General features: G+C 42.3%; 1 protein-coding gene and 1 long non-coding RNA gene across 8 annotated transcripts in view; both read left to right on the top strand.

Moving 5' to 3' along the window:
* Positions 1–4,982, top strand: part of rps6ka5 (ribosomal protein S6 kinase, polypeptide 5) — a 222,500-nt gene extending 217,518 nt beyond the window's left edge. For all 7 annotated transcript variants that reach the window (XM_043696941.1, XM_043696946.1, XM_043696943.1 and 4 more), the window contains one exon: positions 164–4,982. In XM_043696941.1, the coding sequence (XP_043552876.1) occupies positions 164–403 (240 nt within the window). In that variant the 3' untranslated portion in view covers positions 404–4,982. The remainder of the gene's footprint in view (positions 1–163) is intronic.
* A 1,773-nt stretch (positions 4,983–6,755) lies between these two features.
* The window catches only part of LOC122553354, a 21,746-nt gene continuing 3,461 nt past the window's right edge, over positions 6,756–25,040 (top strand). Inside the window, exon 1 of the long non-coding RNA XR_006312688.1 lies at positions 6,756–9,832. This is a non-coding gene — a long non-coding RNA (uncharacterized LOC122553354). The remainder of the gene's footprint in view (positions 9,833–25,040) is intronic.

Here is a 25,040-nt window from a genome sequence, read left to right on the forward strand (position 1 = left end):
TTTTTTATGTAGTCTGTGTCAAATTATTTTCCCCATAAAGCACCTTGTGATGTTTTACTTTATTAAAGGCATTACACAAATGCAAGTTGTTGTTGCTTTACTTGTTTTTGATGTGACTACTGCACATTCACTCTCTCTCTCAATTAATTTGATCTCTGCTTAGGCCTTCAACAAATGCAAGAGGGAAGGCTTTTGCCTTCAGAATGTGGACAAGGCACCTCTGGCGAAAAGACGCAAGATGAAGAAAACCAGCACCAGTACTGAAACACGGAGCAGTTCTAGTGAAAGTTCCCACTCCTCCTCCTCTCAATCCCATGGCAAAACTACACCAACCACAAAACTACAGCCCAACAACCCAACAGACAGCAATAATCCAGACAGTATCTTTCAATTCTCCGATTAAGCTGCTACAGTTACTCTTTCACAATTTAAAAAAAAATCTTATGCTTTTAATTGTACTTGATTCTCTGCGGAGCACAAGTTTCATTTTTTGTTATGAGTGCCCCTCCAAAATGCCTGAACTGTTTGGTGCTTTTAAATTACTGAAAAGCACACACATTTTTTAAAGAAATTATATGTAGTTCCATACTTCCTCTGGCATCAATTGATAGCTTTTCTCTGAGAAATCCAAACTTAGTGTTCGTAAACATCACAATAAGTAAAACTCCAATCAGGAATCCATAAAAGCTTACTACTGTACTGAGTAATTGAGTTGAATAGAAAATATGTCTTTCAGGGGACGTTAAATAAGTTCACGAGTGACAGAGGAGTAGAATGAAATGCTGATGAGTTCAAAGGGAGAAAGGTTGAAGAAAGCTCGTGTGGACCATGAACACAAACCAATTAGAATAAGTGGCGTGCTTTCCTACTGTAAATTCCACAATATGGAAAAGCGTAGAAAAAGGACAGTTTTAAAATAATTATAAATTATGCATTTCTAGGGAAAATAGAATCTCAACAGCCTGGCACTCAAAGGGCTTTTATTTATTTTTCTGTTTTTTTAAATTGTGAAAGGACGGTCGGTGTACATAAATGTTATTGGATGCACTTTTCAAAGAACATTTGCAGATATTTCTGTACTTCAGACCCTACAAGGTACAAAGTGTTTAATGTGTTTACCTTTTCCGAAAGACAGAATCAAAGCTAAGAAACTTACTGTACAAACAGATCTACGCTGGACATTACATATGCAAACGAAATGTGCAGACAGCTCAGATTTCTCATCTTGAATCACTTACACTATGTAGCTTTAGAACCAGTGACATTTTGCTTTTAATTCTTTCGGACTCTGACTTTGTATTCGTCCAATTGCGACTTCACTGTGGCTCAATGTGAGAATCACGCACGGCTATCTGTTCTATGTGCAGTCATCCCTCTACCTCCAAAGCCTTTCCTTCTGTTCCCCTAAAGGCTCCAAGGTAGACGGTATGCTTTGCATCGAATGATTGATGGAGGGCATGGGAGCATGTTTACGATTAGATGCTGATTGTAAGTGCAAAATTAAGGCCTGAAAACAAAGGAAATTGGTTAGAAGTGGGGGTGAAAATCTTTTTGCCTTTCAAAATTTAACTGTTATAGGCTCACCAGTTCTAACTTGTGCAATGTGCTTTATTTTTAAGCAAAATATGAAATAAGTGACCGATATGTGAAATCTGAGTCCTAACACATATTAAAAATATATATAGATATATATATATATGTATAGATATGTATGTTCTATTTTTAGGGGCCATCTGGGAAATTTGCTTCTATATTGAAATAATGGCTATTTAAGAGTAACGTGTGCTCCATATGCCACGTGCTTTGTTATTGATGTATTCTTTGGCATGTAGTCTGTTTAATTTTTGCATGAGTGGTAACGGTGTAGCCAAAGTGTACAAGTTTAACAAATTGTGTTGCAACCATTAATTTAACTTGTTCTGTGTCTCAGCCAACAATTTGACATTTTTGATGACTTTTATGTAATTGTTTTTCTGAGTGACAAGTAACTAGGTAGCTGAGTGGTGCAGGCTACCATCTTCAGATTAATACAATTAGTGCAAGAAATTCTGATCATGTAGCTCTGCATGATTTTTGCTCCATATTTATGCAGTGGAGACTCCTAAAAAAAAGAAATGTGGGTTTATTTGGGTGGGTTTTTTTTCTGTGAGGTCTGCTAATAATGTTCAGGTTAGATATTAACAAATCATTGTGCTAAAGGTGATCCACAGGAATCCAAAAGAGTAGAAAGGAAGTAACTGCACTTGGCTTAGAGAGTTCCTGGAGGAAATTGCTGCTGCTTTGTGGCAGCAAAAAGCACCTTTGTGAACATGTTAAATTTTTAAACTGCAGAAAAGCAGTGTTTCTCAGTTTGATTTTGATTTACCAATTTCAATTCTTCAGCTTTTGCACCGTGCAAACGGTATACTCAGCATAAAAGGGGAGGGGGAATGCAAATTACTGCAGATACTAGAACTGTGCAATATGAACAGCACATGCTAGCAAAACTAAACGGGTCCGTCAACATCTGTGGAGAGAGAAACGTAGTGTTAACATTTTGGGCTGATTACTTTGCCACAGACCCATGTTTCTCTCTGAAACGATTCTGCCTGACCCACTATGTCTTTCTAGCATCTTCTATATTTATTACTAAACGTAAAGGATTTTTCTTTGTCAATCATAGTGAAACAGAGAATCTAAAAAGATTTATAAATTATCTTGGTATTCATACGATTCTGAAAGGAAATAACTACTTTTTATGTGAATAGGAAATTTTTAGGCTTTCAGAACCTGGTATTTTATTGAAATAAAACATATCTTCATGGTCTATGACTTTTTGACCAAATAAAAGGCCAAGTAACCTTTTCTACCAATGTGACCTAGCCCAGTAGCTGTCTTTTTGCAAAACAAAAGGCACAATTTCTTTGTGCTTATTCAGTTAATTTGGAGACGACATGCAATTTTTGCATCCTCTTTCAGTTTAGGGTTAGAGAAACATTGAAAGCCATTTCTGGCTTGAAGTTGGAACTAGAGACTGCTGACATAAATGTTCCCAAATTTCCTGGATCATGTTTGTGGAGAAATGATGACCAACTTTACATGTTTCTGCTGTGATCCTCCAACGGGAACTTGCGTGAAATTTCCTGTAGAGATCATTTTCCTATAGCTGGCATAAACCCGCATACATGCAGCTGAACAAGCGAGTGAGCTGCCATCTTCTGCCTAACATGAAGTCTCTGCTCCTTCATTGTTATGCAGAACACGATTTTGCCTGTTGGGAAGATCATTCCTCCTCCTCCTCAGAATGGGATGTGGTGGTAGGGTGGGGTTGGACATCTATAAATTTTGAGTAGGCTAAGGCTGACAGCTTTGCTTAAGTTATAGGGTGGCTTTTGTAAGAAACTCACTGTCAACCTCCATAAATTGCGCAAGCATCTGTTGATTTTAATCATGGTGCACACAAATCTATGGATGTAATTCTATGCCTGCACATTATTCAGCCAAATTCAGAAATCTGGGGAGGACCAATGTAAACAGGAGGCAAATGGTTTCAGCCAGTGTGTCTGGGAAGAAAGAGGCAATAGTCAAGGAAATTTATCCTTCAAAATATTCCAGTATAAAACTACCTGGAACTGGTTGTGTGCAAATTTCCTCGGATAAAACACTGTGCCACTCTTATGCGGAAACCTTTCAGAAAGTTTGCGCTATTGAGGTTGCATTGTCTCTAGAATTAACAGAGTGCTGGGCAGGTTGCACTGTAGTTTTTCTGTATTGTGCACAAATAATTCCAAACTATTGGTGTCTGGGGGAAAGTTCACCTTTAAATGCCTTTTAAATGTGAGCTTTTTTTCTTTATTTATGAGACTATCTTAGTTTAAAAGGCTTTGCTAAGTACATAGAAACTAAGGACCTCCATATTGAGAGTGTCCAAGATGGTGTAATGTAGACAAATGGTTGTAGATCATTGGACTTCTGAAGATTTGATGCATGGCTCAGACTGAACTCTACAATCTCTTCTAAATGCTATTTTCATAGTAAATTCGATATCTGCGATAGAACATTGTAAATATTAACTTAAGCTACTGAACAGGCTGCAGTGTTGATTTTTCTTTTTGGCATCCAGGTTAGATGCAGCTGATAGTTTCAAAGTGTTGCAGATCTTTCTACAGCCTGTTTGAAATCAACTTTTTTCAAGGTTGTGCAAACTTCTTACTGCAAAACAATTCAAAGCCTTTTCTCTCAACAGATTTATCCTGTTGAGAAGGTTGAGCTTGCCTATTAACATATACTGAACATGTGTTTTTACATAACAGTTTTTAACTCTGTATAATACTTTTTCAGATAGCTTAAAGATTTAAACTGAAGTCAGAATATTGTTGATACAAGGCACTGCCGTGTTGCTGTATTTATTAGATATTTAAAGAATTTTAATGAGGGAGAATTAATTCAATCACTGAAGAGTTGTTGCAACTTTCTGGTGACTTGTACTAATTTTTAAAAGTTGATAGCTTTATTCAGGTGAGTCAATAAAAGCTTTTAAGACTTTTTAGGACTTTATAGTCAATTTGATTTAACTATAGCTCCTTAAAGGAGGTTGGCAAATACTCATTGCAATTTTTTTAGTGAGAATTTAATTGTGGCTTTATTGTGTGTGGTGAGAATTGTCCCACTGTGCAAACGTGCGATAAAATTGATGCAATTTAACAATTATTATTCATAACGAAACTCTCACTCATTAGTATTATAATTTATATAATGCCTCTTCAAGGAGGAGTGCTCCACACAAGAATTGTGCTTGTTTACATTTGCAAGACAATGGTATTCATTTTCTTATTCATTTTGGTTTACACTTTGAGCATTGCCGTCTAAGTGAATGAAATAACACCTGTGGCACTTAAAAGTGACAAAAGGGTAGAAACTTCAATTGATTTACAAGATGATTAGGGGTTTAGATAGGGTCGACAGTGAGAATCTTTTTCCACGTATGGAGTCAGCTATTACAAGGGGGCATAGCTTTAAATTAAGGGGGGGGTAGGTATAGGACAGATGTTAGGGGTAGGTTCTTTACTCAGCGAGTCGTGAGTTAATGGAATGCCCTGCCAGTAGCAGTGGTGGACTCTCCCTCATTATAGGCATTTAAGCGGGCATTGGATAGGCATATGGAGGATAGTGGGCTAGTGTAGGTTAGGTGGGCTTGGATCCGCGCAACATCGAGGGCCGAAGGGCCTGTACTGCGCTGTATTCTTCTATGTTCTATGTTCTATGATGCCATTCACATATAAATCCATAAAAAGTTGACATCATTTTGCTGGAGCAACCCAAAACTAAAATCCATTGTTCCATTCTGTCCACTGCAAACCATGCCCACCACCTCCAACCCTCTGAGGGTATCTGACCCTCCTTGGAAAATTAATTCCTTTTCCCTTCAAAGTTTCAAGAGCCTATTCCTTACTACCATAATTTACATGCTCCTCCAGCCCTCAGCATAATTTCTCCTTACACCTCACCTCTTTCAATTAGCAATTATGTTTATATTGTTAGCCCCTCAAGAAATTTGTGGAGGTATTGCATGGTGAAGAACTTTTTTTTAAATGCAGGGAGTGGCAAAGACCTGGAATTTGCTACCCATGAGGATGGTGAAAGCAGAGACTATAAGTGATTCCTGTAGGAATTTGAATGGATATTTGAGGGGAATAAATTTGCCAAGCTTCTATGGTAGTCGAGAGTGTGGTTCTGGAAAAGCACAGTAGGTCAGGCAGCATCTGAGAAGCAGGAGAATCGACGTTTCAGGCATAAGGCTTCTGTGGTAGAGCAGGAAAATGATTGTGACTGGATTATTCTGTGATAACTGATATACATTCAGTGGATTGAATTGCGTCTTTCTGTGCCATATTGAATCATAGAGCCATAGATATGTACAGTGTGGAATCAGATCAGTCCAACACATGCATGTCCACCAGGTATCCAAAATCAATCTAGTTCCATTTGCCAGCATTTGGCCCATATCGCTGTAAACCCTTCCTATTCATGTACCCATCCAGATGCCTTTTAAATGTTCGAATTGTACCAATATCCACCACTTCCTCTGGCAGCTCATTCCATACATGGTCCACCCTCTGCATGAAAACGTTGCCCTTTAGGTCCCTTTTACATCTTTCCCCTCTCACACAAACCTATGCCCTCTAGTTTTGGACTCCCCTACTCTGGGGAAAAAGACCTTGGCTATTCACTCTATCCATGTCCATCATGATTTTGTAGATCTCTATTAGGCCACCCCTCAGCCTCTGATGCTCGAGAGAAAACAGCTCCAACCTATTCAGCCTCTCCCTATAACTCAAACCTTCCAACACCCTTGCAAATCTTTTCTGCAACCTTTCAAGTTTACTAACATCTTTACTATAGCAGGGCAACCAGAATTGATCGTAATGTTCCAAAAGTTACCTAACCAATGTCCTGTACAGCCACAACATAACCTCCCAACTCCTATACTTAATGCACTGACCGATAAAGACTAGTATACTGAATGCCTTCTTCACTACCCTGTCTACCTATGACTCCACCTTCAAGGAACAATGAGCCTGCATCCAATAGTTTTTTTTTATTTGGAATCACTCTCTAGTACCGTTAAGTGTATACGTTCTGCCCTGATTTGACTTGCCAAAATGCAACACCTCATACCTTTTCACATTTCTTTAAATTTCATCTGCTGCTCCTCAGCCCTTCTGAGTAAGATCCCGTTGTACTCTGAGATAACCTTCTTCACCGTCCACTATACCACCAGTTTTGGTGTTATCTGCAAACTTACAAACCATTCATCCAATATTCATATCCAAATCATTTCTATAAATGACAACTGTAGCTAGTTACTGATGCCTCTACCAGAAAGATGTTTTATTTTACAATTAACTCTATCCAATCCTTTCATAATGCTGATCACCGATAATTAAATGCTCCCTTCAGCTTGCTTTATCTTCTGGGACTATTTACTATCTCAAGTGAGCACGTTCACTCACGGTAATGTTAATGCACATTCCAAACTGGCTTTTCAAAATATGCTACCACCTGACGTAACATACATTAAACACGTTTAAGTGCAGAGACAAGTCAGGAATGGCTGAATTAAGTGTACAAAAAGCACACCAAAGCATTTTTAACCTCAAAGTTAAAATGTAATTGGAGGAGCCTTAACTTGTGATTGTTTCCACATAGCTTTTGTCTTTGGAAACTAATGTTTACTCTGTGTAGGTATCACGCCAGAGATGTAGGGGGTGGGCAGTGGCACTGATGGTTGAGAAATATCAAGGGCAGGGTTCGCTGTCACTCTATAAACCCAAAAGGAAAATTGGTAAAAGTTAGCCATGCAAACATTGTGGAATTAGTTTGTTGGAAATGGATGTATTTGTTTCATGTAAGTAGAAGTTTACAGAAAACTAATTTCTTGGAAAGATACCTTGAAAAAGTAAGGATCTGATTCTTTGCCTCAAGTATCAGAGTCACATAATTCTAAAATCGGCCCATCTCCTCCTGTTATATCGCTTCTGGTGACTAGTTTTTTGTTTTCAGTGGAAAAGATGTCTTTTATATTGACACAATTCTGATATTGAATAGGTTCCTCATTCATATTAAAACATCTATTGGTAAAGCCACGCTGTGCAATATTGACATACATTTTATGGGCTAACAGCTCCAGTAAAAAAATGCAAGAATTTAATTTATATAGAATCACATTGAAATTACAACACAGATTCAGACTATTTGGCCCATATGCCAACTGTTTATATATCCTATGAGTCTTGTCTCGACCAATGTCATCTAACCATGTGAGCATATTACCGTATTAACCTCAATTTTGTTTGTTTATCTAGTTTCCCAACTAAATGCATCAGTATTATTCATCTCAACTTCTGTGATAGCAAATTCCCCTTTCTAAGTGCTCTCTGAATACAGAAATTTCCTCTGAATTCCTAATGGATTTTCTTGTTGATTACGCTATATTATGGCCTCTCATTTTGGTAATCCCTTAAATTGAAATAATCTTATTTATTTCCATCTTATCAAATCACATCATAATGTTATGTCTCTAATGTAGTCATAAAATAGTACGACATGGCAGGAAATTATTTGGCTCAATTTGATAGGTTCCTGGCAGCAGTTGCTGGAATTTGAATGCAGCTAATAATAAAAAACTCTAGAATATGAGATTAATTTCAGTAATGGTACAATGGAACTGTCATTGAGCGGGAATATCCATCTAGTTCACTAATGTCCTTTAGGAAGGGAAATCTGCCATCCTTAGCTGATCTAGTTTACATGAAACTCCAGAAACACAGCAATTTTGTTGACTTTTAACTGCTGTCTGAAATGGCCAAGTAAACCACTCAGTTCCAGGGCAATTCAGGGACAGAGAGGTTTTCCATAAATAATCATGAAATTGACATAGCATTAAAGTTCAATTATACCTCACCCAACAATGTGTAACTTATCAAGGATTCTTGTAGCAATACTAATAGCAGCAAAGGGCAAATTCTCATTAAGTTTATAATTGATGAAATACTGCAGGAAATTCAATAGTAAACTATACGGAGGAGCCTAAAATATTTTTTGAGGCAAATGCTGTCAGTTTTGCTGTCGTTAATTACTGCAAATTCCAGGCCCCTGTTATTAGCATTTTCACAATATGTTACAATCAGAATTAAAACTAAAATACTCTGCTCAATTGCATGCAGCATTTCCTGATCTTGATGTAGATTTGTTTAACGGGTGCCAAATTCACCTGGAATCTATAACAATGATGGTTCAAGGCCATTTCCCATGTACAGTGAAATCAAATCAAAGCAGCAGCGGAATAGATCCAATAATGCTTCTTATTCAGTCACCAACCAGGAAAATGAAACAAGATTGTGTGTTTGTAGCTTTATGCTATTTTGTTTTTGTACGGTGTCTTTTTCAAAGTAAATCTGTGTGCACGGTAACCTTTCAAGCAGTTCAATGTCTTCTATAATGTATATGTTTATATTTTTGTACAGGCTGAGTCCTATTAATGTAGAAAGCAGTGATGAGATGTGAAACATGGCAGCTTATGTGTACAGACTGTTTAGGGATTTTGGATCCCTGGTTGTTTATGCACAGTAATGTAACAATCATGTTTAAAATTGTGGTCATGTTTTCACATTTTTATAATATATGTTAATTTTGTCTTTCACACTGTAACTAAATTGATATATGTTAAATAATTGGAAGGTTTTAATTTCAGTCTGCCACTTGTTTTTAATCCATTTTCCACAGTTACTATGTCATAAAAGAGGGAGGAGAACGTGCTAGAAAATTCCAGAATATTGCATATTTAATTGCAGTGTGAAGAGGCCTTTAACTAGAGGTCCTCCCACTTTTTGTTCATAGGGAAGCTCTGTAACTATTGGTACATATAAGGAGATTGCCCAATAACTATAGTCTGACTGCCTGAGGTCTCTTGCAAATATTAACACGCCCACAAAAAGTGACAAATATTAACTTCTAAAAGTCAGTTTATAAACTAACAGTTCCTTCCACTGACTTCAAAAGTAATCAGTCTCGAAGGAAAACGATGTTGTTAGTCAGATTACTGTTGCTGTAGGAAACCAAATTGTTGGACAGCAATGAAAATAGTGTGTCAGTGAATCAACTAGTGCACAGCAAGAGTATTTACAAGACGGAATCCCAGAGACAGTGTTTGTGAACATTTCCCCAAAGACCTTCATTTGAAAGCGTGCTTTGCAAATTCACATTGTGCTGTCATTTAGTGGGTGGACTACAAACAATTATGGAGCATTAATTCTAGTCTGCAAAAACACTTGCTTTGGTTGCAGGAAAACCTGTGAGTTTGTTTTGTTCCAACTACGTATCTGAATTTTAAAGAAAAACTCAATTAAGGGATTACTGTTAATGTACACTAGATCTATTTGTGTGCCAAGAATGTTTTAACACAGTTTAAGAAACTAACATTAATTAATGCTATGTATATACCTTTTGAAAAAGTGTGCGCAAGTATTTGCATACATTACTACCTTTTTCTTAGAGTCTAGATTCTCCAGGAATTGAGTGTTGTGTTATCGTAACTTTATAATTCAGACATAAGGCAGCTCAACTGTAGATGATAGTGAGTGAGAAAACTATTTTTCAAGAGTTGGACTATTTGGGCAATACATCAAGTTCGTGAATTATACATACATACCTCAAACCTTTTGCCAAGGTGTGTGCTATTTTTTTGTACTCACTGTAAGTTGGATTGGATATCTCCCATTGGTGACAGTAAATTTCTGGCCTTTATTCATTCTGAACAATTCGCTTGTAATGAGTTTTGCGCAAATCAAGGAATGAATGTGCAAGTCACCTTGGAGAGAAGTCCAACAATTCTACAATAAATTAAATTCTGAATGGTACTGGAAAATTTATGTTCCTCTTCATTCCTCTTTCCTAAATTATAGTTTAATGATTTGATTCAAATGCTAAACTTCTGCAATATACTAGTCACCAATCCCAAAACAGGAACTACAAACATGCTTCATCGGCACAGGGTATTCAGCCTACAGAGCTGTATTTGTTTTGATGATCCATCCTACCTGCCGGCAGCCTCATCACATCCCCAGTACCTTCTCTCCTAGAAAGAAGGCAGGTTTTCTGAATTAATAACTGTCTGCTACAATTGTTACTTACAAAAATAGAGACTGTTATAATGGACCAAAGAACACGTTGAGAATATTGTGGACATCGTAGTTTAATGAAGCACAATAATTTAGTGCTCATCCTTGTTTACCTTCTTTCCAGCTTGGCACATTCAATCCTGGGGCAAATGATATGTCAGAGTCAGGCATGCGTTGACATAATTTCTTGTGGCAGGACTGGAAGAACAAGACTATTTTTGCTGGTGAATTGTCCCACAGCATTGATATATTCAAGGATGTAATGCCGAGATTTTTAATCAGTAAGGGAATTAAGAATTATGAGGAGAAGGGCACAAAAGTTGAGGATTTACATCAAATCTTTGACGGGCATGAACTTCGCACAGATAACAAATCACTGATGTTGCTATCATGTAACTCCTATCTACTGAAAAGGACTGCTCAATCAGACCAGATTAGTCGATGAGGAAGAAATAGATGACGTCTGGGGCTGATTGTGTGAGTATGCAGATAATGGGGGCTGTCGGTATCAGATCAGCCATGATCTCTCTGAATGGTCGAGCAGACCCAATGGGCTGAATGGCCTACTTCTGCTCCTACTTCTTGTTGAGTGGGTTTACCCCAACATGTAAGCAGGGAGTTCAATAAAAAGAGAGTTTATTTTCGAAAGTTCAGTGTCTACCAGTGTTTCTTGGCTGAAACTCTTCGTATATCCTCAAAAGGTTACCTTGCCTCTTTCTATTTACCCTCACTTTCATTTTCTAACTGAGTTGTTGTGCTTTTGAAGTATTTCCTGATTTTTATAAGATTTTTGTATCTTATAGCGTTATTATGCTTGGAGACACCATACAAAACCTCCCAGACTTATATTACACTGCATGTATTCTGTAAATAAAAACAAAGAACTGCAGGAAATCTGAAACAAAAACAAAAATTGCTGGAGAAACTCAGCAGGCCTGGCAGTATCTGTGGAGAGAAAGCAAAGTTTTGGGTCCAGTGACCCTTCTCCAGAATTGATTGTAGCTAGTAAAAGGTGGCATTTTTTGCACCATCAGTGGCTGTAAATGGGTTGGCTGGTGATGAAAGCAGCATTACATGGGTTGCTTTCATCACAGCCAACCCGTTTTCCCCCACCGATGGTCGTCATTAGCAGCTATTCTTTCTCCCCGGCTCATTATTACCCATTCCTTTGCCCAATTGCTATTCTCTCTCACTGGGAAATCTATTGGTCACTTCCTTCCTCTTCCCCTCTCCCACCCTCCTCACCCCAGGTCTTCAGCATAAAAACCACACTTACCTCACTAAAATCAGATCTGAAGAAGGGCCACTGGACCAGCAACAGTAACTCTGTTTTCTGCGCACAGAAACTGCTAGATCTGCTGAGGTTCTCCAGCAGTTTGTTTTTGATACAATCTGTGGACCTGTTTTAGGTCTACAGGATAAGATTGGACTTTTCACAAAGAATTGGTGAGACCACATCTTAAATACTGTGCACAGTTTTGGTTACTTTGTTTGAAAAAAGATATAATTGTGTAAGATGCAATTCAGAGAAGGTTCACAACTTATTTTTCGGAGGAAGATTCGATGGGTTAAGCGTTTACTCATTGGAATTTCAAACAATGAGAGGTGAGCTTGTTGGAAATTGCAACATCTTGAGGCTATCGGAAAAACATTTTTACTTGTTGGGGTGACTAGAACTCAGAATAAGAGGTCTTCCTTTGAAGATGAAGATAATTTATTTTATCTCTGAAATTTGTTAGTCTGTGAAACTCCCTTCCCCAGGAAGCAGTGGAGGCTGGTTCATTGAATTTGTACAAGATAGAGCTAGGTAGATTTTGATAGACAAGGGAATCAAAGATTATTTGCAGCAAACTGGAAAGTGGAGTTGAGACCATAAAACCAGTCATGGTTTTATTGAATGGTGTAGGTGCAAAGAGGCCTAAAAGCTTGCTCCTCCTTCTCTGTCATATGTCTTGGGTCTGGGATCTTGATGAATCACTTACATTGAATGATAATACTTGATGGAGAGAGGCTGAGAGAAAGTCACCAGCAAAATAATCTCTCGGTCCCCATCTAGCAATTACCTAAGACTTCCTGACTTTGCACAAGCCTTTTGGTCAGCCCATCTACCAAGCACGACCAAATTTAAATAAGCTAAAGGATTTTTTTAAACAGTGGATTCGAAACAATATTTCATAGCAGAAAGTTTTTAGAAGTTTTAAAGGTGACCGGATCTATAATGTGAATAGCTGATTGTCTTGTTTAATATGGCTTGATGTATTTGACTTGAGAATACTTATTTATATACCATTTATTTCACACACATTGCTGTTGTAACAGGGAAGAAAAGCACACAGCAGTCCTTGTGTGTCGTACAAGTATTTTTCCCTGTATAAGTTAAGCTACACACTGTGGAAATCTTACTAGCAGTTATACTCTTTATGCAACACAATACTATATTCGTATGTTAAAGATCCAATAGTCTGTCAGAACTAGTCTCGTTTTTTTTCTAGCTGGGCTAGGAATTGAAAGTGTTGAAGCATTTCTGTGTAGAAGTTTTGCAACATCAAGCTGATTAGTGAAGGTTTTTAAAACAAACAGATGCCAAAGTATTGTATTTTCACCCCATGCTGTATATATCTGCTCATAGAGAGAGTTATCAGCTTGTTATATAAACTGATAAATTATGGTGATGGCTCATAGGGGAGTTTATTACATGATGACTTGGGTTTTGTAATATCTTTTATTTATTGCAGAGATGATATCCAAATGAGTATTTTGATGGTGCAGAGGTTAGAATTTGTTAACTTGGTGTTGGGAGTTAGTCAAAATGGAAACAAACTTTCCTTTGCTTTAGGGAATTTACTGAATAAGTTGTATCAACTTGACAACTTGTGTCGGGCAATGGGAAAACTTGTACTTTGTAAACTATGCTATTTTAAGAAGTGACGCAGTGTTTAGCATGTACTAATGTGCTTGCTTCAATTTATTCAGTTTAAGTATAGGATTACTATTGAAATCAAGGGCTCACACTTTCAGAGACATTTGTGTGAATAAATGTACTTGTTACTGTCTGTCTTTTGAATTGAAATAAATTTGCCAAAAGTATGGAATAAGTGTTTTTGTTTTGTGTTATGGTTTATCAGTCATTGTGTCAGATTGCTGAAGGCAGCTGTTGCAACTCCATTGCTCAGCAAAGATATGCTCTGAAGCTGCAGGTCTGGCAGCCTCTGTAAGGCGGGAGAAATAGGGAGGTATTTATACGAGGCTGAGAGAAGGTGAGTCATGGCTCCAGAAGCAAAGGTAGCAATAAAGAGGTGATAATGACAGTACATAGAGAGATTATAGGGAGATTAGGAGCTGTGAGTGACCAAGGCTGAAGCCAGTGCTGTGTGACAAAATATGGGGGGGAATGGGTGAAGTAGAAGCAAAATGGAAAACGGGAGAAGGGTAGCAAAGGGGGAAGAGGAGAGGAAAAAGGTGATAAGAGAGTGGGGAGTGAGAGAAAGACAATCAAGAAATATGAGGTCCAGAACGGTGAAAAAAAAAATTTAAAAACGGTAAATGAAATAAAATTACGGAGCAGAATGAAAACAGAGGGGTCGAGATGGGATAATCACCTGAAGTTGTTGAATTCAGTGTTGAGACCGGCAGGCTGTAACGTGCCGAGTCGGAAGATGAGATGCTGTTCCTCCAGTCTGCGTTGAGCTTCACTGGAACATTGCAGCAGGCCAAGGACAGACATGTGGGCATGCGAGCAGGATTGGGTGGTGAAATGGCAAGCCACAGGAAGGTCTGGGACCTGATTGCTTACAGACCGAAGGTGCTCAGCAAAGCGATCACCCAGTCGGTGTTTTGTCTCTACGATATAGAGGAGACCACATTGGGAGCAACGAATGCAATAGACCAAATTGAAAGAGGTACAAGTGAAACGCTGCTTAATCTGAAATGAGTGTTTAGGGCCTTGGATGGTGGGCATGGAAGAGGTAAAGGGGCAGGTGCTTCACCTTCTACGATTGCATGGGAAGGTGCCATGTGTGATGGGAGAGGAGTTAGGTGTGATGGGAAGGTGCCATGTGTGATGGGAGAGGAGTTAGGTGTGATGGAGGAGTGGGCTAGGTTGTCCTGGAGGGAACAATCTCTGCGGAATGCAGACACGGGGAGGGAAGGGAAGATGTGTTTAGTGGAGGGCGGTGGAGGGCACCGTCGACCACGTCGGGGAACTGGTCCTCCTGGCTTGAAGAAGGAGGCCATCTGTGTTGTACGTATTTTGAACTGGTCCTCCTGGCTTAAAGAAGGAGGCCATCTGTGTTGTACGTATTTTGAACTGGTCCTCCTGGCTTGAAGAAGGAGGCCATCTGTGTTGTACGTATTTTGAACTGGTCCTCCAACACAGATGGCCTCCTTCTTCAAGGACCGCAATTTCCCCCCCGGCGTGGTCAACGGTGCCCTCCACCGCATCTCCTCCACTTCCCGCTCCTCCGCCCTTGAGCCCCGCCCCTCCAACCGCCACCAGGACAGAACCCCACTGGTCCTCACCTACCACCCCACCAATCTCCATGTACAGCGCATCATCCGCCGTCACTTCCGCCACCTCCAAACAGACCCCAGCACCAAGGATATATTTCCCTCCCCTCCCCTATCAGCTTTCCGTAGAGACCACTCCCTCCGCGACTCCCTTGTCAGATCCACACCCCCCACCGACCCAACCACCACTCCCGGCACCTTCCCTTGCAACCGCAGGAGGTGCAACACTTGCGCCCACACCTCCCCCCTCACTTCTCTCCAAAGCCCCAAAGGAAACTTCCATATCCGCCACAGATTCACCTGCACCTCCACCCACATCATCTACTGCATCCGCTGCAGCCGGTGTGGCCTCCTCTATATTGGGGAGACAGGCCGCCTACTTGCGGAGCGATTCAGAGAGCACCTCTGGGCCACCCGGACGAACCAACCCAACCAACCTGTGGCACAGCATTTCAACTCCCCCTCCCACTCCACCGAGGATATGCAGGTCATTGGACTCATCCACCGCCAAACCACAACAACCCGACGGTCGGAGGAGGAGCGTCTTATCTTCCGACTGGGAACCCTCCAACCACAGGGGATGAACATGGACTTCACCAGTTTCTTCATCCCCCCTCCCCCCACATTGTCTCAGCCGGATCCCTCCAGCCCGGCACCGCCTTCCTGACCTGCAGTCTTCTTCTTGACCTCTCCGCCTCCATCCTACTCCGACCTATCACCCTCACCTTGACCTCTTTCCACCTATCACATTTCCAACGCCCCTCCTCCAAGTCCCTCCTCCCTACCTTTTATCTTCTCCTGCTGAACACTCTCTGCTCATTCCTGAAGAAGGGCCTGTGCCCGAAACGTCGAATCTCCTGTTCCCTGGATGCTGCCTGACCTGCTGTGCTGTTCCAGCAATAAAGTTTCAACTTTGATCTCCAGCATCTGCAGACCTCACTTTCTCCTCGAGAACAAGAGGGACCCAATCCTTGTTCTGGGAGGGGAGGGAGGGGGTGAGGGTCGTGGCCCGGGAGATGGACCGCACGCTGTTGAGAGCCCTGTCAACAACTGTAGGTGGGAAGCCACGGTTGGAGAAGAAGGAGCATATATTAAGAGCACTACTTTGGAAAGTGGCCTCATCGGAACAAATGTGGCGGAGGCCGAAGGAGCTGAGAGAAAGGGATAGAGTCCTTACAGAACGTAGGGTGAGAAGAGCTGTAGTCCAGATAGCTGTGGGAGTCAGTGGGCTTGTAATGGATATTAGTGGATAGACTGTTGCCGGAAATGGAGACAGAAAGGTCAAAGAAAGGAAGGCAAGTGTCGGCGATGGACCAGGTGAAGGTGATGGAGGGATGGAAACTGGAAGCGAAGTTTATGAATTCTTCCAAGTCAGGACGAGAGCATGAAGCTGCACCGAAATAGTCATCAATGTACCGATAAAGCAGTTGTGGGAAGGGACCCGGGTAGGCCTGGAACAAGAAATGTTCCACACACCCCATGAAAAGGCAGGCATAGCTAGGACCCATGCGGGTACCCATTGCTACACCTTTGATTTGGAGAAAATGGGATGAGTTGAAGGAGAAGTTGAGAGAGAGAACAAGTTCAGCCAGGCGGAAGAGAGTGGTGGTGGATGGAGATTGTTCGGACCTCTTTTTGAGAAAGAAGCGAAGAGCTTTCAAGCCGTCTTGGTGTGGGATGGAGGTGTAAAGAGATTGCACATCCATGGTGAACAGCATCTCATCTTCCGACTAGGCACGTTACAGCCTGCCGGTCTCAACATTGAATTCAACAACTTCAGATGATTTTCCCCATCTCAATCCCTCTGTTTTCATTCTGCTCTGTAATTTTATTTTATTTACCTTTTTTTAATTTTTTTTTCACTGTTCTGTACCTCATATTTCTTGATTGTCTCTCTTTCTCTTGCTCCCCACTCTCTTATCACCTTTTTCCTCTCCTCTTCCCCCTTTGCTACTCTTCTCCCCTGTTTTCCATTTTGCTTCTGCTTCACCCATCCTCCCCATTCCCCACATATTTTGTCACACAGCACTGGCTTCAGCCTTGGTCATTCACAGCTCCCAATCTCCCTATAATCTCTCTATGCACTGTCATTATCACCTCTTTATTGCTACCTTTGCTTCTGGAGCCATGACTCACCTTCTCTCAGCCTCGTATAAATACCTCCCTATTTCTCCCCTTTTTTTAGCTTTGACAAAGGGTCAGTTAGACTCAAAATGTCAGCTCTTTTCTCTCCTTACAGAGGCTGCCAGACCGGCTGAGATTTTCCAGCATTTTCTCTTTTGGTTTCAGTTTCCAGCATCTGCAGTAATTTGCTTTTATCCAGAGGACACTGGCTTTTTTAGGGAAGGTCCACTAAACTGACTGTCAATTGTGAGTGTAGGGAGCCTTCTCCATGGACAGAAGTCCTGCCTGTTAAGATCTGCTAGTCAAACAGAGTCCGACACCTCCATTTGACAGCAGTGCCACTCAAGAGGCTGCTGCTGGTAGTACACACGAGCAATGCCTTGTACTTAGGAGTGACCCAAGCACGTGAGTGGTGTCAACAGTCAGAGTAGAGGTTTGGTTCTTAGGTTTGGTTCTTAGGTTCTCCTTTTCCTGATCCCTTGATCAGGAGCAGACTCTCACAATGAGGGATCTCCTCCCCTCCCAGAGCCCCTCCAGCCACAGGGTTAATTTAATAACAGTGGTGGAGGGATGAGGGTAAAGACCTCAATTCGTGGTAGATTAGATTACTTACAGATTACTTACAGTGTGGAAACAGGCCCTTCGGCCCAACAAGTCCACACCGACCCGCCGAAGCGCAACCCACCCATACCCCTACATTTACCCCTTACCTAGGGAGAATGTGCAAACTCCACACAGTCAGTCGCCTGAGGCGGGAATTGAACCCGGGTCTCCGGCGCTGTGAGGCAGCAGTGCTAACCACTGTGCCACCGTGCCGCCCACTTTTGGGAAGGTGTCCAGGGATCACTCTGCTGCAGGGCCTTTCTGCCACCAAATGCATCATGGGATATAGCACAAAGATCTGTTCCATTACAACTACCAGATACGCCATTGTCCTTTAGGGAAATAAATCTGATGTCTACTTAGTCTGACCTATTTGTGAATCTACTCTCCCCGTCAAATAATGGATTAACTCATAACTGCCCCCTGAAATGCCATAGTAAGCCAGCCACGGACAAATCTAGATGTGTAATCTATGCTGGTTTTGCCAGTAACAGACATATCTTGCAATTGAAAAGGATTTTCAAAAGGTTACTATTTATCTTGGAGTAATTAGAAAGCAGTTTCAGTACATCATACCAATATTCATGACGTGAAAGGTTTAGATTGTTAATTGGTCTATCAATTGATTAGTTGAGGTGTGACTGATGTCAATGGACATTCAGTTATTAGTGATTATAGTCTAACATTTCAATAGCTGTCTGACTGGTGGCAGCATTTTGCTTAATGTGGAACCCAGGTGGATTCTGTGCTGTGCCATTTGCTCCAATTCACTGCCATGGGGGACATCATGGTGCTTCGCTCCACTGGTTGGACTGCAGCAAACAAGTTTCTCTGAGGCAGTGGCCACTCTTCTTAGCTCTGTCTATGAGCAGAAGTGCATCTTCCTCAATGGGGGGGTGAATTCAACTGCACCGCTAAGGTGAGAGACCATGCAGCAAGAGCTAGACAACATTCAGGCTTGGGCTGTTAAGTAACAAGTAACATTCAAGTCACACAAGAGCCAGGCAATGACTATCCTCAGCAAATGAAATGATGTAACTATTACATCTTGACAATACCATCGCTGAATCCCCTATCTACATCCTGGGAGTTCCATTGATTAGAAACTGAACTGGAACAGCCATATAAATACAGTCACTACAAGAGCAGGTCAAAGGCTGGGAGACCTATGGTGAGTAACACCACTTGACTGTTCAAAACCAGGCCACCATTTACAAGGCACAAGTCTGGATTGTGATGGAATACTCCCCACCTGTCTGGATGAATGCAGCTCCAAAACCACTCAAGATTTCACTCTGTAGATTTTTCTTTAGGTTTTCTTGGGTCGTCTTTTCTTCAACCTTTGGCTGCTTAACTTTTCTTATGACAGGTACCTTTCAGAGAGCTATTTGGCTAGCAGTCTATACTTGTTGGCTTTCTTGGCAGTTCTCCCCCTAACTGTTCAAAATGTCCCGTTTTATATCCCAAAACATCAGGTCATTTCATTAGTTTGATGTCATCAAAACACTAAATTCAAATTTGATTGGAATTTGGTATCTTGGGGCATAATTTAAACTAATTGGCCAAATTCAAATTTGTTGTGTACCACGGCAACTCAGCTGCACTATTGGTTTCACAGTCAATTGTTAAATTCTTTCAGCACAGTCTGTGCCTCTCTAAGTCCGTGCCAGCTTCCTATCTCTCTTAAAGGTACAGTACCCACCTACTCCTTCATAACACCTCCCCACTTAATAAAAAGATGAACCCCACACATATATAACATTGAATAGATACCAATCTTATCTATATTTATCAGTTAAATCCACAATAACACATCTGCGATTATATTCTTATGATCTGTAACATGTACGATTTGTAAATTAAAAGTCTGTAACATAAGACTCCAATGAAATAGACTCATATTCTTGTCTTTAAAGCATTCCAAGAATGTAAGAGGATTGTGATCAGTGTACATAACTGTCTCCGACACATTATTCGTGACGTACATATTAAATGCTGTAATGCTGCAGTACCAAACTCAATAGTTGTTTTTCTATCGTGACGTATTTCCTCTGGTGGTTGTTGAGTTTCTTTGCAAAGTTCTGGCAGTTCAATCCTCGCATCACCTTCCTGTAGCAGTACAGCTCCAACTCCTATGTCACTCGCTTCGATGGTAACTTTGAAAGGTTATGAAATGTTTGCTGTCGCTAAAACTGGTGCGATGGTTAATATTGCTTTTAAATGGCTGAATGCCTCCTGGCATTGTTCTTCTTCAACAAATCGGTTAATGGTGCCATTACTCTGCTGAAGTTTGGAACAAACTTCTGATAGAATCTGCTTTGTCCCAAGAATTAGATTAGATTAGATTCCCTACAGTTTGGAAACAGGCCCTTTGGCCCCACAAGTCCACACTGACCCTCCTAAGAGTAACTCACCCTCCGACTAATGCACCTAACACTATGCACAATTTAGCATGGCCAATTCACCTGACCTGAACATCTTTGGACTGTGGGAGGAAAGCAGACTACCCGGAGGAAACCCAAGCATACACGGGGACAATGTGCAAACCCCACACAGACAGTCGCCCAAGGCTGGAATTGAACCTGGGTCCCTGGCGCTGTGAGGCAGCAGTGCTAACCACTGAGCCACTGTGCTGCCTCTTTTTTCGAGGTTGGTCATGGAAATTCCTCAATGGCCTTTGAATTTGCGTTCCGCAAGGTCAACCTTCCATGACTGATGTTATGTCCCAAGAACATCACCTCTGCTTTCACAAATTCAGTTTTGTTTCAGTTTATCACCAGTTTTGCTTCTTGTCGTCATCCAAGTAGCTCTGTCAACTGTACCATGTGATCTTTCCAGGACTTACTAAAAATCTGCACAGTTTGTTAACCCAGCCACAACTCTGTTCATGAGTCTTTGGAATGTCTTTGGAAGGGCATTACTTTTAATTGATGTAGCCCATTTCGGATTACAAATGCAGAAATTTATTTTACCATATCTGATAATGGTACCTGCCAGTAACCACTCATTAAGTCCAACTTGGTGAAGTAACTGGCTTGTCCAATTTTCTTGATACAGTCCTCCGATCTTGGTATTGGATATGAGTCCAATTTTGTAATGGCATTGACCTTCCGATAATCTACAGAAAAATCACTGAGTCCCGTCCACTTTGAGAACTAAGACGATTGGCAAGCTCCACTTGCTCTGCCTGGTTCAGTGATATTCTCGTTGAGCATGGCCTCCACCTCAATCTGGACCTGTCTGAATTTGAAAGGATTAAGCCAATAGGGTTTTTTTAAAATGGAACAGCATTCCCCATGTTTACTTCATGCACAATAACATTAATCCTCCCCATCTGATTTCCTACACATGAGATCATACTACAGTAACAAACGTTTCAAGTTTGTTCTTTGCTCCTGGGACAGATAGTTGACTAACCTATTCCATTCCTCAAGGACATCTTCATTTTTTAACATATTTTGAGGCACACCAAAATTCACATCATCTGGATTTGATTCCTCACTCTGCGAGGTAGTAAGTAATACCTGTTTCTCCAGTTGTTCCTCTCTTCTAGTTCTCTGGAGGGAACCTACACACTCATTTATAAGCTGTGTAAAAGGTTCTTCGAATGCGGGAATTGGCAACAATGGTGATGGTTTTATTACCCCCTGTGGCTTACCTACCATTTGGCACGTATGTTACATACAGCAAAAGTTAACCACATCCTTGTGCACTCCAGGCCAATAAAAATGTTTTTGTACCATAGCCTGAGTTCTTCATACCCCTAGGTGACCTCCGACAGGTAGTCCTTGTGCTACCCGTAACACTTGCTGTCTGAATGCTACCGGCAACACAATCTGGTGCACTTTAGCCCATTTCTCATCTGCACTAAGCTGCTGTGGTCTCCATTTCCATCTTAGGATCCTATCTTTCAGAATATAACCCTCAGGAATATTCTCTGCCTCCTTTTCGGAGTACACATCCACATATATATATCATGTATTTCTGTTGCAAGTCCTTTAGCCTTTCAGGACTAAATACTTCTTTCTGTCTGACCCCCTGCCTGTTCAGGTTTTTTTCTGCACTATAACGTCAAACAGGGTGTCTGCTAACTGAACCTCAACTCCCTCATCTTTCTGTTTAGTGTTTGCATTGTGCTGTGACTTATGATTGTGCGATCTTGTTACTACACAGTCTGGGAAAATACCAGGATATTTTTCTTTTAGCTCCTCAGTTTCTTGGTCTTCCTTGAGCTTCTGCACAACAAGGGGTGTCACTCCCACCTTGGGCCCTGCTAAATCATTCATTCCCAAGAACAAATTGAATTCGTGGAACTGACGCTGTGTCAATCATTCCCACTGTTACTTTCCCAGTCTTGAGTTGGCACTCCAACCTGATCTTATTTAGGAAATGCTAAATTTCTGTCCATCTATCCCACAAATTGCCACACTCTTGGGTAACAGATCATAAAGAGTGCATATTCACTCATCTGTTGCTATTAGAAATGGGTTAGATCCTGTATCTCAAAATGATAACTTTCTCTCCTTGTTCTTTCTGAGTAAACTTTTCCCACAAAGGCAAATTCTTTATAGAGGTCAGGCACTAACTTCATACCCAGCCCCTGCCCAGGCTGTGCACTCTCCTGCAGCTCCTTGGCTCTTGGGGTCTCCTTTACTATTTCACTAATGCCACTGGCTTAGTTTCTTTTACCACATCTTTTCCCACCATGCCTTTCTTTAGTGACCAGCACTCTGACTTGATGTGTCCCACTTTACCACAGTGGAAACACCCGAGGCTTTTCACCTCCTTTCCATCCTCTTGGACTTCTTTTTTAACCTGTGGTAAACACTTACCAGTACTCTCTACTCTTTGTTTCATAGTGTAGGATCTCCCTTTCTCCCAACTTTCCCTCACAGACAAAATTCTGGACAGGAAGCTTGTCTTATGCACCAATATGTATTCATCTGCTAATTCTGCTGTCCTTCTCACTTTCTGAACCTTCTGTTGGGGGTCAGAAGGTTCAGAAAGTGAGAAGTGAAAATGGTCCGAACATAATTTAAACTGATTGGCCAAATTTGAATTTGTTGTGTACCATGGCAACTCAGCTGCACTATTGGTTTCACAGTCAAATGTTACATTTTAATTCTTTCAGCACACTGTGCCTCTAAGTCCGTGCCAGCTTCCAGTCTCTCTTAAAGAGAGTACACACCTACACCTTCATAACACTAAGTTTGAGAGTCTTAGTTGGATTCACGCACTTGGAAGAGACGGTTGGAGGTTCAGTTCAGATGCAAGCTTTGAGCAAGTAACCTACGATACTCACCGGTGTGGTACTCCTAATAAGATGTTCAATCAGGATCCCATTTATATCATGCTTATTTCCGATATGTAAATGACACATTTGCGATATTTAAATCTGATATTCTTCACACCTTAAACTCCATTCTGTGCTCAATTTACTATTGAAATAGAGCAGTCAAATTAGCTCCCTTTTTTCAATGTATTAGTTGAGAATTCTGAGAGTGGTTGAGAATTCTTAACCACTCTCTACCAAAAGCCTTCTTTGACTGATCAGTTTGTATGTTGGAATTCCGATAGTCATGGTAAATCTTATTGGCAACCTCATAAATAGGGCCCTAGCTGTCTCCCTCTCTATGGGAACTTGAGCTGAGATAGAGCATTTCCAAACTACCCTGTGTGATAGTGAATGCCCTGACCAAATCATCACTCAGCATGTATCTGGAAAACTCAAGAAAGGGCCTACACTCGTGCATCCTCCCCAGGTCAGCCGGGTCGGTGAAAGTGAGAAGCACGTCGTCGGTGTAGGCCGAGAGGACCACCCCTGTGCCCGCGCCGCGCAGAACCAGCCCGAACAACCTCCTCCACAAGAGGCGCAGGAAAGGCTCCATGCACAGGGAATACAGCTGGCCGGTCAGGGGGCAGCCTTGATGCACTCCTCTCCCGAAGCGAAGGGGCGCCGTCAGGGGCCCGTTAACTTTAACCAAACACTCTGCGGCGGCGTACAAAAGTCGGATCCGGGCAACGAGCGTAGACGTTCACCAAGTGAAGCACCGCGCCCCCGGCTTAGCCTCCGGTGCCGGGGCCTGTGGTATTGACTTCGGGGGAGGGGGAATGTGTGCGGCAGCACCACCATCGGCGCGGGCTGGACGGCCTTCTGGGTGGGGCAGTTTTTCCTTATGTGCCCCACCTCGCGGCACAGGTCGCACCGCACGCCGTCCGCCGTCCAGAAGACGCGGTAGGCCACGCCCTCGTGGAGGACGGTAAAATTGCCCTCGGTGACCTCCTCCCGGGCCAGGCAAATAAACACCTGGCGCCGGAAGGAGTAGATGTGTCTTAGGGCAGGGTCCTTCAGACCGAGCAGGAACGGCTGGACACCCGACCGGATCTCCCCCAGGGTGGTGAGGTGGGGGAGAAGGAGCTCGCTGGCAATGAAGGGCGGGACATTAGAGATCACGACCCTCTGGGCCGTAACCTCCAAAGGGTCGATGGGCAAATGTGTCCCGCCCACGGTGAGCCCCCTCTCCACGGCCAGGTGGACCGCCTGCTCGGTCTTCAGGAAAAATACGGCCTTCCCGTACATCCGGGCCACAGCGACGATGGCCAGTGGGCCGACCACACTAGCCATGGCCTTGCTGCAGGCCTCGATGGTCATGTTGGGGTGGGGATAGGCCTTGACCCCTAGGCGTTTGGTCAGGTGCCTGAAGGGGCTTGCAGTCGAGACCGGGGTTGTGACAGCCGAGCCTAAGGCAGCGGCTACCCCGGCGTAGGTGCGGCTGGGCCCGGCGACCTTCGGGCTCGCCATATTCTGCTGCTGGATATTATTGTGCCCCAGGCAGCGGTGGAGGTGGGCCCCTGGTAGCAGCAGTGGTGGAGGTTGTGGGGAGGGGCCCAAGGCGAGTCACCCAAGGCAAGTCCCAGGCAGCGACAGTGGAGACCTGCCTCAGGCAACAGCAGTGGTGGAAGCAGGCCTCGGGCGAGTCCAAGGTAAGCCCTCGGTCGCAGTGGTGGGGGCAGACCTGTTGGGGAGAGTCCCCGAGGCAAGTCCCAGGCAGCCCCAAAGTCGAGTCCCAGGCAGTAGTGGTGGAGATGGGCCCAAGGCGAGTCCCACGCAGCAGCGGTGGAGGCAGGCCTCAGGCGAGTCTACGGTAG

Source organism: Chiloscyllium plagiosum, chromosome 10 (assembly GCF_004010195.1).
Source record: "Chiloscyllium plagiosum isolate BGI_BamShark_2017 chromosome 10, ASM401019v2, whole genome shotgun sequence".
Lineage (NCBI taxonomy): Eukaryota > Metazoa > Chordata > Chondrichthyes > Orectolobiformes > Hemiscylliidae > Chiloscyllium > Chiloscyllium plagiosum.